This window comes from Arvicanthis niloticus, chromosome 7 (assembly GCF_011762505.2).
Source record: "Arvicanthis niloticus isolate mArvNil1 chromosome 7, mArvNil1.pat.X, whole genome shotgun sequence".
NCBI classification, from domain to species: Eukaryota; Metazoa; Chordata; class Mammalia; order Rodentia; family Muridae; genus Arvicanthis; species Arvicanthis niloticus.
In genome coordinates this window covers 40,519,045-40,537,376 of record NC_047664.1, presented here as the reverse complement: position 1 = coordinate 40,537,376, position 18,332 = coordinate 40,519,045, and the positions used below count along the sequence as shown (strand labels likewise).

General features: G+C 50.9%; 1 protein-coding gene across 31 annotated transcripts in view; it reads right to left on the bottom strand.

Annotated features, from left to right (window-relative positions):
- The window catches only part of Ablim2 (actin binding LIM protein family member 2), a 124,334-nt gene that overhangs the window by 80,753 nt on the left and 25,249 nt on the right, over nt 1-18,332 (bottom strand). For 30 of the 31 annotated variants that reach the window (XR_013111810.1, XR_013111809.1, XM_076938378.1 and 27 more), the window contains exon 2: nt 2,886-3,029. Coding sequence is in view for 28 of the 31 variants with exons in the window: in XM_076938378.1 (XP_076794493.1) it covers nt 2,886-3,029 (144 nt within the window). In the remaining 3 variants the exon portion in view is untranslated. Of the gene's footprint in view, nt 1-2,885; nt 3,030-15,073; nt 15,189-18,332 lie in introns of those variants that run through there. The other variant, XM_076938358.1, reaches the window with a different exon arrangement.

Sequence of the window (18,332 nt, the reverse complement as noted above, 5' to 3'; positions counted from 1 at the left end):
AATAGCTGCTGGACCCCAATCAACTTCTGAGGACACAGTATGTTCCTTCCTTGTACCCTCTAGCCCCAGAAACACATGTGAGTGAGCCATTCAATGTCTCAGATGGAACAGTCTAGAAGTTTCCACAACAATGCCATTTTCAGAGATGTGGCTACCGATATAAAATAAGAGGACGCCACCACCCTGCCCCATGTCCTGTGTGTGCACAGAGAGATGCCAGTGTCAAACTTAGACTATTACATCTTCATAGCCCACTATCCCAGCCTATGGCTGCCACTGCCATCACTTCTACAAAAGGCTCGATGCCAGCCTGGAGCCATGCTGGGTTCCTTCTCCACACCCGGTCTGGGAATGAAACCCAAGGTCTAATCTTATCCCACCATAGATCAAACAAATATCCCTTCTGTAAGAACAGGCCATGGGACTGACAGAACTGCATGGGATTATAGTTCAGTGCCTTGGAGACAAGGCAGTGTCACAAATATTCAAGTTGCTGACTCTGGGCTGTGTCTGCCTGTCACAGCTGTGACAACACTGGTCAGTCTTTAAAGGAGAAATGTGTGCAGGGGGCAGAGACATTAGACTCCAATGAGTCACACTGTAGTACAGGGAGAGGGACACAGGCAGCTGAGAGACTCCACCAGCTCCTGGCCCTGCTACCTCAGCTGCCTGCTTGTTTCTGGCTGCCTTAAGGATTCCAAGGTCACCCCAAGACAGTGACATCTCAGTCCTCTGCTCCTAAAAATAAAAAGTCCAAGTTCACCAGTAACTCAAGTCCCTTATGGAGACAATGTGCCTCTATCATGTTACAGTTTGAAAAGGATCAAGTTCAGAGGCCTGGAGGGTTTGGGGAACACAGGGGTTGGCAGCAGTAGGTAAGAAGGCGGGGTCAGGGTCACTTCCTGGAATTAATTTCTCCCTTTCTTTTTTAATTTGTACGTGTTTGTGTGTGTATAGAGGCCAGAGGTCAATGCCAGTTGTCTTCTTCAAGCTGTCCTTTATTTTTGTTTTTGAGACAGTGACTCTTGGATTCAGCTGTGCTGGCTTCCCAGTGAGGTCTAGGGATCCTCCCATCTCTGCCTACCCACCAGCACTGGGTTAAGCAGATGCACACCTGCATCAAGCGTTTTCTGTAGGTGTTGGGGTTCTGAGGTCAGGCTGCAGACAGTGGCTGCTGTTCTCTGGAGAAAAGCTTCCCCAGAACTATTGTGTCCTTTCCCCTGGGGTGGGGTGGGGGTTGATGGTTTGGATCTGTGTGAAATGGCAGGCTCTCTGTGTGATGGCTCTCTAACCACCAACTCATGTCCACTCTGTGGATCCTGAGGCATGGGTTTTCCTAGCTGTGTTGGGAGTGAAGTACCATGTCACCATTTCTTTTTCCAAGCAGCTCTAGCCATCATCCTGGGATCGCTACTGCAAAGGATTCTGGCTGCTTTTGTCATGTGTGGTAGCTGAGGAAGGACTAGAAAGATGGGGTGTCATTGTGAGAATGCATCAGGGCCAAGGTGTCTAGGATGCCTAGACCCCCCTCAATCCTGGTGGCTCTTGAGACAACAATGAAAGCCAACTGCCCATGTGCTAGATGGGGCCTCTGAAGGCAGATCTCTCAGGGTCCAAGAATAAAGTAAGAGCTAGCTCGGGCTATCCCTGTGACTACCCCACAGACCGTGTTTCTCTTGTGGAAGTTGATCATACAGAGCTGACAATACCAAGAGTGTTTTGGGGTGGCCCCTTCTGCAGAAAATTCTCTTTTCAAGCACCAGGACTTTATACATTGAAGCTGAGCCAAAGGTCCAGAGTGGTGGGATGGGGCTCCACAGACAAATGGCCAGGCACTTCTATAGGTTCAGGGGCCATGAGGGGACCTGGAATCAAAACCCTAGAAGCTACTAGCTCCATCTCCCCTCTCTGAAGTCAGTCACCAGCCCCTCCCCACTTGAACTGGTAGTGTTGCCTCCTACCTAGGGCAGCCCTGTTCTTGCCTGGCAAATGTCTATCTTCAGGTCGCAGCCAAATGTATTTTCTCTGTGGACTCCTTTCTGACAGCTTCTGGACTCTCCTGTGAACCTCCACATCCCAACGATTTGGCTCCTATTCTTTGTATCCAAACAGTAAAGTTAACACCCCCTCCCTTCACTGAGGGTCCCTGTGGTGAAGGCAGCACCAGTCTCCATACAGTCCAGGCAATCACCACTGCCAAGCTAGGGGCCATGTGCACAGGTCTGTAGAACAGCACTCCTTTAACACTTCCAGCTCTGTGAGTCTGGACGCCATGTCCAGTGGGTGGGTCCTACCCACTGTACCCTGTTGGTAGTTTTTCTCACATTTCTGGGGTGTTGGATGAAGATGTGTTTGGTCACCATTGGTCCACAGCATGCACATGAAATGCAGAGGAGAAGGCTCCAAAGCTGGCCACATCCACTGGGGAAGCTTGGCTCACCTTTAGCCCCTCTTGTCCCCACCTTGATTTAAAAACCATTGTATTTTTAGGCTTTTTAATAAGCAAAGAAAAAAGAATAACTTTCATTTAGAATGTTTTCAGCACTACTACATGAGAGATACAGTAGTATCTGGTGTAGCAAGCTCCCCTGAACCCCAACTACTGATTTTGCACAGCCGGCAAAGGTCACTGACACTCTGGGTAGTGCCCCAGTGACTCCAGGATTGGATTCTCTGATTCTGGGCCAGCCTCATGCATCTGCAGACCCAGAGTCTCCCTACCCCCTACCCCTGAGGATTCCTTTGTCACACCAGATGGCTCAGAACTCTACAGAAGCTCAGGTGTGTCCAGAGAGCTTTCTGGACCGAAAAAGAGTAAGAAGGGTGTCTGGGAAGCCTGGCTTGGGGCACTCCGTGGCCAAGCACAGGGTCAGTTACACACTCACCTTTGCACACGAAGCACCTGATGTGGAAGTACTTGTTCTGTACACGCAGCACCTCTCCCTTGCACACATTCCCACAGGTATTACACAGGATCGCAGTGCTGGCTGGCTTCTCCAGTGGGGCATGAGCAGCCTGAGGCTGTGACACTGGGGAGAATGGAACCAGGTTAAAATGAGGGGCACTCAGGGCAGGGAGAGCAAGCAGAAGGCCTTCTAGCATGCCCCCACCCACAGGGCTGGTCCCATAGGGCATAAGGCAGTGATCCACCCCCTCCTTCCATCTGAGATCAAGTGACACTCAGGTTGTAAGACAGGTGACAGTTCTGAGATCCAAGGCCATCTGGTAAATCCATTGTGGGCTCTGTGACTGCTCTGCCCAGTGAGCTGTCTTATCCCCTATCTCTGCATACATATCTATGATATTCCAACATGTCTCTGTGTACCTCTAGAGTGGCAAGGCCACTCCTGTCCCCTCCTGAAGAACAGTTAACCCTTGTTGCATCCACCTGGTACAACTTTGATGCCCAGAGTCTCAGAGTGACATCGCTTCCAGAAAACCTCATAGCCTTTCAGCCTTGGGACCCTTAGCCTCTTCTTCAAAAACAGCTGCAATGCTCTGAGAGCTGGTTTCACATTTCCTTTGGGTTCCAAAACATGAGAGTCAACATCGTTAGTGTCCCCTGAGAGTCAGCCACAGCCAGGTAGGCTAAGGAGGCATTAAAACCACAAGTTCAAGAGCCACGGTTATGCTGTGGTCCCAGGACCAGGATGGCATGGCCATCCACCCCTCCCTGCTGCCTGCAAATGCATCTGCAGATGTCAGCTCACAGGATACTGGGTCATGATGCAGAAGCCTTGGGTCTACCCCTCAATTGCCCTGTAACTTGGAAGTGTCCAGAGACTCTTGAGTTTTAGCCTAAAGGAAAAAAATCAGTTGACTGGAGGAACTAAAGAGCTGTAAGACCCAGGGTACCACACAGGGATCACATGGGTCTGCATGGCCAGAAGAGAGAGGTTGGCTAGATAGGCCACACAAAAGGCAGTGCACAGACCTTGCTATCCCAGCAATGTACCTAGATGTATGTTGGGACATTATGACTATGAATGGGACTTAGGGTCTCTGGATCTTAGACATGGGCTGAGGGGGCAAAGAAAAGGTCCTTGGCTGTTCAGCATGGCTCGATGACATCGAAGGACATTTCTTGGAGATGTGATTAAGGAACAGGTCAGAGAGGTACAGTATGGCTAGTCTAGACAAGGAAGGACCATGAGCCATGAGAACTGGCATCTCCAGAAGCCAGCAAAGGTGAAGTGAGTGTTCCATCCACAGCTAAAGAAAAAAATATCCTCAGCCTCAGCTCAACACTGGCTCTGTTATCCAGAGATGCTCACCTTCATTATTGAAGCCACAGGACACAGGAGGGGACAGGACAGGATGGAGCACACTGGCCCTCTCACTTGTAGTAGCAGCAGGACCCACCACTAGCCACAGCAGCCCACAAGGGTACTCTTAGTCAACCACTGTCTGAAGCATCACACTGAGAACAAATGTGGAGTCATGTCCAGGAACCATAGATGCAGGGTGGGGACCCACAACCTACAGCCACATGCCAGGAACCCAGCTCCATCTATCATGCGACCAGAGTCCACTGTGTCACAGCCAGCCAAGCAGAAGACAGTTGCTATCTCCAGTAACAGCCAAGGGGCTAAACCATAGCTCTACATCATGATCCAACAAGGCCAGAATGTGACTGCTCACCTACAGCTGCTGGCTCATCTGTGCCTCTGCCTCCTACCTAGGACAAGCCATAGAAGCCAAACTACCCCTAACCTGTCACTCAGACACCTGCCTTCAGTTGGTGTTTCAGCTTACCCAGGCTGTGATCCTCCATGGGCCTCACTTCATGTTCCCTCTTCTACAGGACTTTTCCCACCTTCTGTGATCTATGTCACTCTGATGACCACGGTGACAGTGGTGTCCCCCAAGCAGCAACATGATGCAGCCCACATCCCTTGCTATTGTGTGCAGCCATTTCTCCTTCATCCCCCCCCCCCCCCAATCAGCACCTAAGCCATGATGGGACCTCTATCACACCCGCCCTGTCCCTTCCCTACTGAATTGCATCAGAAACACCAATTCATACTAGAGAAAGCTGGCGAGAGGCCGGAGAGCCAGGGCCTCTGGCTCAGCTGGATTTTGAGAGGTTCAGTGAGGCCAGGCCTTTCAGCTATGTTCAGGAAGCACAGCTGGAGTCCCTCACAGCTGTGCATAGCTGGGTCACTGGGAGCTCTTGTGATGCAGGGTGGGGTGGCTCTCCAGAACTTTTATGTCCATCCAGTTTGGGACACAAAGGACAATGGGAAGCATCTTCTCATGATCAGGCAGGGCAGGGATTATATGACGGGAATCTGGCTTAAGGCCAGGAGGAATAAGAAGTCATTTTCAGATTTGGGGGTCCCATGGGCTGTGGGGTTACACTACCCCGGGATGCATTCTCAGCTCTGCCTCTTGTGGGGTTGTGACCTTGAGAGAGTTCCTGTCCATGCCACTCCACCATCCCACCACCCCATCTTCTAGCTGCCTTCCCATCTGTCCTTTTCATCCACCCACCCTCTGCCTTCGATCTGTCCTTCCATCTGTCCTTTCCATCCACCCACCCTCTGTTTACATCCCCTGGTCCTGGGGAAAACTGGATCAAGGGCAAAGTGATTTGCTTAGCAACCAGCCCAGCAAACACTGAAGTGTTCCATAACACTGACCAACACTTTTTGTTTTTTTTTTGTTTTTTTTTTTAGGAATACATGGGGGCTGGGTGTAGCTCAGTAGCAGGGTGCTTGCCTAGCATGCAAAGGTCCTGGGTTTCATCCCTAGCACCAGTTCCCAAGCTACTGGATATGCATTTGGTTTGAGGGAAGAGCTATATTAAGAGTGTGGATTTGCAGGCCAGACCCCACCCTGCCCACTAGAACAGCCTGGAGCTGTGGGCACGGTAGTGGTGCTGCCCTCTGGTGGTCAGAGGAAAATCTGCATCACGAATGGGCCTCCCAAGAAAGGAATGCCAGAAAGGTCTACTAGCTTTCCTTCAAGCTGGTAAACTCGCTGTAGATTCGACATGTGGGCCTTTTGTCCCTGGTGGGATTCATTCCTAGAACCTGGGGCAGTTGATGAATAGCAAGATCAAGTATAGCCATGGAGAGGCAACAGCAAGCCTGCTCAGCCTGCTTGTTTCCTTCTCGCCCCATCTCCTGCCAGTGCTTGGAGGGGACCGTGTTTCTCACAGCAGCAGGAAAGTGCTGCCATCTCCAGCTGCTTGTGGATGACTCTGAAACAGGACAGTCAGACAAGCAGGAGGGCATGGGAAAACAGAGTCCCCAACTGTCCTGCACACTGCATAAGGCATCTATGGGGGAACAGGGAGCTGAATACAGGCAGAGGGAGGAGGGCTCGGGATGCAGGGGTTTGGTGTGGCTCATCCAGTGACCCTGCCTCTCTAAAACCACTCCAAATATAGAAGTGCCCAGAGCAAAGCTGAACAAGCTGTCCTTGAAGGTCAAAGACAGTCTGGCAGCCAGGGGCACACAACTGTTAAGAAAAAGCAATCTTTCCAACTAATAAAGTACCCAAACAAAGCCAACAAAGGCCCAGGCGCCTCTGAGGCAGGCGTCTCCTATCCTCCTTGCTTGGCTTGGGCTGGGCTGGACATAGATCCCCCTCCCTGGCTCCAGCTCAGACTCTGTGAAGTAAGTCACCAGGGAACACAACAGTGTGACCCGCTGCCTTCTTTTTAACATTCTGCTTAGCTCCAGACCCACTGGATGCAAAGATGTCTGTTCAACCCTCCTGACACCCCCGTGAAGCCAGCATGGTGCCTACCTCACAAGAGAGTCACTCGAGGCCAAGAGCAGCTGAATAGACCCAGGCCAGCCCCAGGCCAGCCATGCCAAGGCTTGGAAACACCAGTCAGGAGGGGGTGCAGGGAGCCTGCATGGTGCACCCCTAAGGCCTACACCAGGGATTATTTTTTTATTTTTAAAATGTCTTTGGTGATTCAGAATCATTCCCATAGCTGCTTATCCCAGTAACTTTGGCTAGGTACATGCCATGGACCAAACTATGGCTGTCCTACCAGAGGGCTACTCTCTGGGTTGCATCTGGGAAAAAAAGACATCGCATAAGACCTAGAAGCCTGCATCCTGCTCCACTGGGGTCTGATTTGGGAGGAAGGGGCTTCACAGAGCTTACGGCTGCTCCCGGGAGGCTGTTCTAGAGCCTGGGTTCAGCAGGGCCACAAAGTAGGACCCTCGGGCTGCTTGGTCCAAAATGGAGCATCCACTGTGTCTTCATCAGCATTCCCAGAGTCATCAGATGCAAACTTCATTTCTGGGCATCTATGCTCACTTTTTAGTGCCTGTCAATCTCCAGTGCCCCCTGCCACCTCCAGCTCTGGTTCTCGGGGTCACAGCTGGTGGCTACTTCTGAGCTTTCTTGTCATTTCTGGACACAGGCTCCTTGGACCTGTGACCTCTTTGTCTCCTCCACCTCCACTTCCCTGTGCTTCTGCCTCTGGAGAATCTTCTGGGATTTCCTCCAGGCTGGCAAGCCTTCACACCTGGCTGGAGGCACCTGTGCATGAGGTCTGCACGCTAGAGTCACTGCTGCCTGTCTGTCAGTTATCCTGGACAGAGAATGCCTTGGAAGGAATCAAGTGAGATTCATCACAGCCTCTGAGGCCCTGGCTCAAGCCTGCCGTGATGGATTTGAGGGATTGAGATGAGGCAGAAGCAGCCTCCTCAGGACATCGAGAAGTTCCCAGGCATGGAAGATGATTTAGCATTAAGCAGAACTGGATGCTGGTCCCTGAAGAGCTACAGAGGGACCTTAAACACATGTCCCCAAGGGAAAGCAGCCAAGGTGGAATGTGGCAGCCCATGCTTTCTACTATGGCTTTCTGGAAAAGGCAGACACAGTGACAGTTGGTGAGTGGCTGCCGGGTCAGATGGTGTACACCTTTAGTGCAAGCACTTGAGGCACAGACAGATCTCTGTGAGTTCAAGGCCAGTCGGGTCCAGATAGTCAGTTTAGGGTTGGGAGAGAGGAATGAACTGGGGAACCGTAGCAGCAGTCTGATGGCATGGGAATGGTGAAGGCATGTCATTGTATCTGTCCAAAAACACAGAGCCCATGACACTAGTGTGGACCCCTAGAGCCAGGCTAATGGTAGAGACTTGTTAATGACAGATTATCAATGCTGTCCCAGCAGTCCTAGTGCACTTATTATAGCATTGTAGAATGTGACAAGAGGGCAAAGCCATGCTGGGAACTCTGCCCTTTCTATCAATCAAAAGGAACAGCTCCACCCAAGACCTAAACACAAGTGTGCAGGATTGTTGCTCTATAATTTCTAGATGGGCTCTAATGGGTGGTTATCAACCTCTCACTGTGATAATGACAGAATGCTCAACTCAAGTGGTAGGGATCAGTCACACCGGGCTGTGACTACTTACACTTAAGCCCTGGGACAATAAAACCCCAGCACCAGGGAGCCTTAGCAGAGTAAGGAAAACAGGTTGTGGGGCCCTTTAACTCCCTCTGTGGGACAACACCCACAGGAATCCACTGCAATCCACACCTCTCCTGCCCGGCACCTGCATGATACTAGAGAAATGGCCAGGCTCTGAAAGTTTCTGTTTGTACACCTTCAAGTTGGGGCTAGTCTGGGGAGTTCTGAAGGGCCCACTGAGGTAGAGAAAGACCCAGTTCCATCTTTGTCTAAGCACCAGTGGTCCCTGGCCTCCTGAATGGGGACTGTGGCTCAGCAAGAAGCCAGAAGCCCATGTTGGTTACATTTTCTATTTTCCAGAGCAGAAAGAAGGGGAGCGGGTAAGGGAAGTAAGGTTAGCCCAGGCTAGGGTTCTTACTGGCCATCACATTCTAGCAGCCAAGGCAGCTCATATGTTGCATGAACAGCCGGTTTGGGATTCCTGAATCTTCTATGTTCTAAAGATATGACGTAAGGTTTTGTGAGCATCCTGTAGCTCTGGTTCACCAACAGCGGGTACGGTGATGTCTAAGTCTGTCTCCCCCTTTCAGGTGGTCCTGTGACATTGAGCTTGGCGGAGGCACTGGGCTGAAGGCAGGCACAGCAGCATGGTGAACCTGCAGCAGGCAGGAGGGCCACTGAAAGTGACACGAGATGGAGGCTCTGAGGGTTTGGGCAGTACCGTCTGGGACAGAAGCAAGCACATTTTCCGTGCTGGTCTGGGTCACCCCATGGCCCTGTGAGTAACTGCCCACCACTTGCCTGTCTGTGCCCCATTTCTGCCACTATACCCGTGTCCTTTCAGGAGCATATGATGTCAACCAGTGAGTGTTCCAGGGTCTCAGTGACTCTGAACGAGCCCTGAACATAGCCAAACCCATGACACCTGGCAGAAGGCAGCCTCCTCTGTGTTGCAGGGCATGGACAGCAGGCTGCCATGTGTGTGAATGCTCCATGATGGGGTTGGAAGAGTGCAGTGTCTCCAGGGATTGTAGCAGATCCCCCAGGGTGTGGGCAGTGGAGGAGACCCTGAGTGTGTGGAATCATGAGTGAGTGTGTGCTGTTAACACAGGTACAGCCATGTCAGTTACCAAAACCCCAGCCCCAGAGAACAGTGGCAAAAGCCTTCCCTGCAAGTGAAAGTGTTGATAGGGTGGGAGGGCAGAAAATGTCCACCATAGCTGACTCTCCCACCAGATGCTCACAGCCTGAAGACTGATGCCCCACAGAGACTGCCCCTATCGACACTCGCTAAACCCCAGCTCCTTGATTCAGCTCTACACCATATACCTGCCTCCTTATTCGTCTGTGTAATAACCCTGCCTCCTTATTTATCTGTATGTAATAACCCTGCCTCCTTGTTTATCTATGTAATAACCCTGCCTGCTCATTTATCTGTATATAATAACCCTGCCTCCTTGTTTATCTGTGTAATAACCCTGCCTCATTTATCTGTATCTAATAACCCTGCTTCCTTGTTCATGTGTAATAACCCTGCCTCCCTATTTATCTGTATCTAATAACTCTGCCTCTTGTTCATCTGTGTAATAATCCTGCCTCCTTATTTTTCTGTATATAATAACCCTACCTCCTTGTTCATCTGTATAATAACCCTGCCTGCTTATTTATCTGTATATAATAACCCTGCCTCCTTGTACATCTGTGTGTAATAACCCTGCCTCCTCCTTCATAACCTTGTCTCCTTGTTCATCTATATGGAATAATGCTACCTCTCTGTTTGACTCTAAATAACAAACCCATGGAGCTCCTGGGGTGCTGAGGGTTCTCTACAAGAAAGCCCGGGCTGCCCAAGCCCAGTATGTCTGTCTTGTAGTTGTGTGTGTTTGTCTTCTCCTTATTCCTTCGTTGTCCCCACTCGGGTCAAGTCACTGGGAACTGTGCAAGGATTCTGCACCGGGGACATCTGTGGCTGAATGTATCCCTAAGACATGGATGAGCACACACAAGACCTAGGTGCTGCTTCATTGCAAAGGGCTTTCCATTCTCCAAAAGGTTTGGGTTGCTGGAATTCATACCCTGTGGCTGCCTTGCCCCAAAGAAGCAATTCAGAGCAATCAGGAGAGTTCCTGCCAATCAGCCAAGCACGGATGAGCTCCACGACAATGCCCAGAGTCCACACGGTACCTCTCATGTACCCTGCTCATGGCAGCCCCATCCACTGTCCACAGCCGCCACACCCAGGCCAGCCCCCCACAGCAGATCCTCCCACGGAGCCTTCGCACACCATGGGGTCACTCACAAATGACTCTACCCACTCAGTCCCTCCCAGCAGCCCCATTGCAGATGCACTTTCCACCTGCCCACACCCAGATCTCAGACTCCAGGACTATGGGACAGCACAGCAATGTTTCCTAAGTCATCCTGTCTGTAGTACCTTGCGGCAGAGCCATGGGAATCTCACACACCACCTGTGGGATGCACAGCACTGAAGCAGCAGAGACAAAAGCACCCTTGTGACCCACCCATTGTCACTCATTATGGAATATCGATATGAGAGGGGTGGCTACACAGGGCTGGCCCATAGTGGGGCTGATGAGGAGGAAACGATGAAATGGTCTCTTTCAGAGGCAAAATCTGGGAAGAAAACAGCTGAGAACCAGTGCCAGATGCTTTATCTGGTTATGGCTTCCAGTGAACACTGGCTTTGGCTTCCTGAAAGCCCCTGACTCCTGCACCCTCAAGCAGCTTTATCAGCACTGTCAGCCACCCGTATCTCTACGGGATGGCATTTCATTGCCAGAAGACTCAGCTTTTTAGGACCCAGGGCACCTGCTCTTACAGTAGCATGCGGAAGGTCAGGGCTATGCGGGCATCTGCCCCCAGCCAGATCATCTGTGTCTAAGCCATGCAGAAGATCTGTGGTGGCTTCTGGCCAGCATGTGTCCCCATGTCACACCACCTCGTGCTTCAGCAGTAGCAGATGCCCACAGATGCTCCTCAAATCTAATAGGAAACAGGAAGTCCATCTGGGGCAATCAATTGCATCCTGACAGCCAGGTCCATTCCACCACAAGCCAGCCCAGAGCTGCAGAGGGTACAGCTAGACATCTGATTACACCAGTTCTCAGTTTCCTCAGATGGGTCTCTGTAGGTGGGTGGGTGACTAGGAGACAACACCCAGCCTGCTGGGAGCACTAGACCAGATGTGAGCCTTCATGTAGTCCAAATGGCCCTGGAAGCCTTGGTTTTGAGGCCAACACAAAGCAGTAGGGTCACCAGGGGCCCAAGTCAGGATACACCCAAGTCAGTAGCACTAGTAGCTCAGGGCCGGAAAGGAAGTTCAGTTGGTTGAATCCTTACCTAGTATGCGTGGAGCCCCGGGTTTGACCCCCAGCACTGCATAAATTGGGAGTGGTAGCTTGCACCTGTAATCCTAGCACTCAGGGGGATCGGGAGCTCTAGGTTATTTTCCAATACCTGGCAAGTTCAAGGCCAGCCTGGGCTACATGAGAACTAACGTATAAACAAATAAATACACTGAATTGGAACAAGCAGTTCATCACCAATGCAGGCTGTTTTAGGTCATCAGATGACACTGGAGTTCCAAATGTGCCTGCTGGGTGTGAGCTCACAGTTGGCACTCAGCTTGACTTGCCACCAACTAGTGTTAAGAAGCATTGTTTACCTGTCAGCCATCTAAGGGATATAAGGCTCAGAAGGGCTCTGTAACCTAGCAAGGATATACAGAATGAGACAGGCAGTGCAGGGGTGGGCCTTGGTATCTCTCTGAAGGAGCTGGCTCTGTCCCTCAGGCTCCTTCCCCTTGACCTCGTGTCTCTTCTCATGTCCTCCTCAGTGGGTCCAAGCAAGACTAGTGTTGGGAAGGCATTTCCTGATCAACTAATGAAAGCTGAGATCGGAACTGCTGGCTGAGAACCTGGAAAGCTGACCACTTCCCAGGCTGAGGTTCTGACAGGCTATGCCCAAGAAGCAGGCTTCCGGGGAACTTGTTCGTGCCAGCAGGATCCAGTCACAGAGAACAAGGATGATAAAGGTTGGATAGGGTGAGCCAACATCCCATCATGGCCTGCCAGCCTGCTGTGACCAGTCCTGGCCAGGGCAGTTTCCGGAGATACAGCGATAAAAATACCTTGTAATTACATGAGAAGTTCATTATTGTTAGAGACCCAAAGAGCACCGAGAACTGGGGGAAATGACGTCCCCAGTGCCTTATGCTGTTGGTGGACATTCTAGTTCTAGGAGTCACAGTGAGATGGAATTCACATGTGTTCTTGCCTGGTGAAGAAGCCATACCTGCCCTGGGAGGCCCTGTCTTCACAGCCAGTGTTCTGGGCGCCTGCACATCTCTGAGGAAGGGCTTTATTCGACTCTAACTGCTTTGGGACATGTTCTTTTCTCAACTGGGTCCTAAGCTCCACTTTCACTCCCAACCCCTTATCTTCAGTATCCTGATGGAGACGCGGTGCTACCTCATCTAGATTGGCCTGTCCTTGGTTTGTGATGCTGAATACATTTAGATGTCTTCCTTGGAGACTCGGGTTCCTCTGCCCAACTGAGCTGGCTGGCTGTCATCTCTGATGTTTTTGAGAGGGTGCCACAAGCTTCACATCACACCCTTACCGACAGGTCCTGTCACCCTCCTCACTGTACCGTCACTTCTTCACAGAGCTCTTTGCAGTACAAACGGTTTCGGCTTTGAAAAAAAAACCTGATTTCTCCGGTTTTTCTTCCACAGTTTGTGTTCTTGGAGTCATTTCTAAGAAACCGTTGCCCAATCCAAGATAATGAATATTTATCCAGTTTTTTTATCTTGGCCTTTTACATTTCAGCTCTTTCTATAACTTCCCATAAATAGAATAGCATCCACCCTGCCACTGTCGGCTTCAGCAGATGCCAGCTCTCCATAGTCTTCTCCTGGCTTCTTCCTCCGAGAAGCAGCAGTGTGGATTGCAGTTGCGGGGTGTGGTGAGGTGTTCCTTGCCATTGCTGTCTGCTCCTTGCCATGAGTGAGCTGAACGTATCCGCTCCCATACAAGAGACAGCCACTGAGGAAATGGATGGTCACATGTCCCCTGCCCCAGCTTCCACAGCACCTTCACAATAGTAGGGAAGTAGGGGTTGAGGATCCAGCCACCAGCCCCGTCCTAGCCAGCCCTGACCCTTTAGTGGACCCTCCTTCTTTGGGCCATCTAGTATGGTAGCCACTGCCCTTCCTTTTGGGCAATATTTTTGCAATATTATACTGAATGGTTTTATGTCGACTTGGCACAACAAGAATTATCTAAAAGGAAGGACCCTCAATTGAGAAAATGTCTCCATAATATCTGGCTATAGGGCATTTTCTTAATTAGTGATTGATGGGGGAAGGTCCAGCCCACTGTGGGTGGTGCCATCCTTGGGCAAGGGTCCTGGGTTTTATAAGAAAGAAGACTGAATAAGCTATAGGAGCAAGCCAGTAAGCAGCATTCCTCCACGGTTTTTGCATAGTTCCCGTCTCCAGGAGCTGTTTGAGTTCCTGTCCTGACTTTGAACTTGAGTTCCATGATGAACAGCGATATGGAAGTGCAAGCCAGATAAATCCTTCCCTCCCCAAGTTGCTTTTTGGTCATGGTGTTTCGCCGCAGCACTAAAAGCCCTAACCAAGACAAGTATCAAGCACGCGCTGTTTGTACCAACATCCAGGGAGCAAGGATGTGGGCTTGGGTCCTTGCTGCTGGAAAGACCCTGCAGGTCAGGAAGGGAAGACAGAGAGGGAGCCCGGAGTATACTCCCCAGAGACCTGCTAGGCACTGTACCAGGTTCTCATAGGAGTGTGGGAGAATTGTGAGTGGAGGCAGGAGCCTGGCCAGAGCTGGCTACCCTGAAGGCTGCACAACTCCAGGCCATCTCAGTCTTCTATTCTGGGTCCAGCTGCTTCCCAGCATCCCCTCTCTCTGACCCTCAGACCTGTCTCTTCCCACCATGCTTACCCTGCAGGGCCTCCTACCGCACAACCCCCTAGACTTAATGCTTTTATCTCAGAGGTATGCCAAGGCCCATTCTCCATGTCCATACCAGAGGAAGGGACATTCCTATTACATTCCTTAGTGACTGGTTTCCTTGACAGAACTGTCCATGCAGTTGGGGCATGTATATAGGATGGTCACTGGAGCCCTGTCCCCTCCTCCCATATACTAGCTACCCCTTCACCAGCTGTGACCATCACAAATGCTTCCAGACATTGCTCAGTGTCCCCTGGGGAACAGCAAGACCCCCTTGGTAACCACCATTTTAAAGAAATGAAAGAAGGAGAGAGGAGGGAAGTGGAGGAAGGAGGGGGCAGGCACAAAGAGCCCACAGTCCAGCAACTCCACCCTGAACATAGGACAGAGGTGCTAGAGTCCAGTCTTGCTGGCCTTCCTTTTTGTGAGCCTCAGTTTCTTCATCTATAATATGGGGTCACCTACCTCACCCCCACTCCATTAGTATGTATATGATAGCCTGTATATGATAGGCACCTATAGGGGCTGGCTTTCACCATAATCACAAGACACCAGGCTAGACAGCACTATCTTCACTCAGGCTCCACCCTCCACTCATCCATTGGTCTCAAGATTTTTCCTTCTAGCTAGAAGTTGAGGCCTCCTCCCCGGCTGGCTGGTGTAAAAACAAAGCTATTCTGAGCTTTACCTGTCCCTCCTCCAGGCAGCCCCATGGAGTGGCCTCCTCCTGAAGTGCCAGTAGCTCTCCTTCCAAGGCTGGGCCTAGCACCGCAGAGGCTTCAGGTGGCAGCTGGGGGAGTAGAGTCGTGGCATCTGTGGCTGACACATCTCCCAGGGACAAGCCAGAGGGTCACATGGCAGCTACCACCCCCGAGGCCAAGGCAGGGCAAGGCCAAGCCCTTCCTGGAACACTGAAATAGCATCCTGCCACACTGCTGCTCCAGAGATGCACCTGTTTTCCAGCATCCGGAAGGGAACTCTGACAAGGCACTGGCAGGGTGGGGCAGCTGCTAGCCCTCAGGTTTGTGCCAGATGCAGTGAGCTTACAGCCCCTCAGGGTTCCCAGCTGCCCTAACAGCACCATCAAGGGGTGTACATGGATGGTTATAGCCCTGCTTTCGAGAGCTATTAGACTGTTGAGAGATAGCGAGTGCCAAGTGAAAAGACAGATACCATAGGCACAGTGAGGCTGGCCACCAGTGCCCTGTATGCAGGGAATGCCAAGTGGAAAGAGTGACACTTGGGGCATGGTGAAGCCAGTGCCCTGTGGGCAGGTTATCCCAGGGATGCTACAGGGCAAACTCGGTCTACCCATCCTCTGCACATGCCCAGTGCTCACTGAAAGAAGAGCACTGCACCTAGTGTTCACTTTCTATGCTCTGTCTGCATCTTCTCCTAGCATAGGAATAACTGCCAGTGGCTGGCAGCCTCAGAGACAGGAACAAGGGCACAGGGATGGAAGGGAAGCAAAGATTGTCATGAGTCACATTCCTATGGAGCGCAGGCCCTGGGATATCAATGTTGCCCACACCTGTGGTGGAGATGAGCCCTTGAAGGAGGGGCTGTGAGGAAAGAGAAGGGGAGAGAAGTAATTGGCTTTAGAGCTGAGTCGTGGCTGTGGGTAGAGTTATGTGTCTACATGCACCTTGCACCTTGAAGGAAAATGGGGGGCAGGCAGTGGGTTAGCATCTCTCTGGAAGATAGACCCCAGCTCTAGCTTCCTGGGAGATTCCCTAGCCCCAGCTTTCTGAACAGGACAGCAGATGGAATGGCATAGATCCAAGCCACTTACGTCCTGACACACTCTGTCCCCATGAGGTCCTCTGCTCACCAGAGGGGTGATGGGGCGCCAGGAGTTGTCAGAAACTGCCTCCTCAGTCCTCCCTATCAACTGTATCTCAAAATCTACCTGTCCACTTTCAGTTACAGGACTATGCAAGAGAAGCCCCACCTCCAGATCCAGGCTAAGACCTAATTGGTTTAAGCTAATATGCAATCTGCATATTCCTTCTCAAAGGATGTTTGCTTGAGGAATAAGGAACCTTGGCCTGGGCTTGGGGAAAGAGTATTCCCCCCACCCCAGATCCTGCAGCATGTGTCCCATTTTCTTCCTGAGGATTTGGGATAAGGATCTGAGGGGGAAGTGCTGAGGCACTATTCCTACCCTACATGGACCCTTCCATGCTGATGCAGAAGGTCTCAGAGAGAGGAACTACAGTCCTAAAACCTCTGAGCTCTGAGGGTGACGCAAGGGGCCAGAACCTCTTGTACCATGTCCACTGTCATTGCCTAATGGCTTCTGAGCGGCTCACAAACAGCACCCTAGACACACAGGTGTATTTACCTGTAGTGGGTAGTATCTTAGTTAGGGTTTTATTGCTGTGAACAGACACCATGACTGTAGCAACTCTTATAAAGGACATCATTTAATTGGGTCTGGCTTATAGGTTCAGAGGTTTAGTCCATTATCAAGGTGGGAAGCATGGCGGCACACAGGCAGACATGGTGCTGGAGAAGGAGCTGAGAGTTCTACGTCTTGACCCAAAGGCAGCAGAAGGAGACTGTAAGCCACACTAGGTGTAGCTTGAGCATATGGGACCTCAAAGCCCATCCCCACAGTGATACACTTCCTCCGGCAAGGCCACACCTATTCCAACAAAGCCACACCTCCTAACTGTGCCACTCCCAGTGGGCCAAGCGTCCAAACACATGAGTCAATAGGGGGCCATTTTTATTCAGACTATCACAGGTGAAGTTCACCCCTCTAGAACCCACAGCTTCTCGCCATTAGGAGTGCTCTCCTGTCCCATGACTCTGTGCAGGCGAGTTCATGAGGTTGGCTTGGACCAATGGCTGGCTGCTCATGTGATAGCCTGTGTGCCCAGGAGAGGAGAGAAAAGGAGCAGAGGCCCTACCGCACCCAGCAAGGGCAGTTCATCTCCAGCCTACTGCAGACCTTCACTAAGTGATAAGAATTCATTGTTGGGGCTGGAGAAGTGGCTCAGTTAGTTTAGAGGACTGGCTGCTCTTACAGTTTACCTGGGTTGGGTTCCCAACACCTACATGGTAGCTCAAAACCATCTATAACTCTAGTTTCGGGGGATCTAGCACCCTCTTCTGCCCTCTGTGGACACCAGGCATATACATGGTATATATACATACATGCAGGCAAAACACTCATATGCATAAAGTAAATAAATAACTCTTTTTTAAAACAGAATTTGTTGTCAATGAATTCCTGTGACCTTGGGCTGTTCTGCTGTGGCTATATTAGTGCCCCTGTTCACTGGGGACAAATCGTTGTAGACTAGGTACTTACAGACTAGGTACTTACAGACTAGGTACTTACAGACTAGGTACTAACAGACTAGGTAGACTGGAACTAGAGTCCAAATGAGGGGTCACTGAGAAGTTCAGGCATGGGCAGGGCCAGGCTTCTCTGGGGACTAAGGAGAGATTTCATCCTTGCTCTCCTGTTGCTGAGACTCCCACCTCTGCCTTTGGGATGATTCTCCTTCCCTGTGGGACTGTCTACACACCCCCTCTACATTCTCCCCTTTCTTGTAAAACTGTCTATGGCAGCATGGAGGGCAGGGGGGTTCAATCTCATGATCCTGGGCAGTCTCCTGTGTCAGCATTCTTAACATAATCCCACCTGCAATACTGTTTTCCAACTAAGATGATGGTTACGGGTGGGAGGGCTGGGTTTTGTTTGTTTGGTTTGTTTTTGTTTTTGTTTTGTTTTGTTTTATTGTGTTTTCTCAGTCTCCCATACATATTAGTGATGTCTTGGCTAATGTGACATTAAGTACTTGTCAGGCCTCCTCAGAGCCGCTCCCTCTGGCCTGTCCTTGCTGTGAGGGATGCATTCTGCCGCTTCCTATTCAGTTCAACTTCTTACATAAAGCATGCTGCTGCGACCCACTAAACTGATTTCACACCAGAGA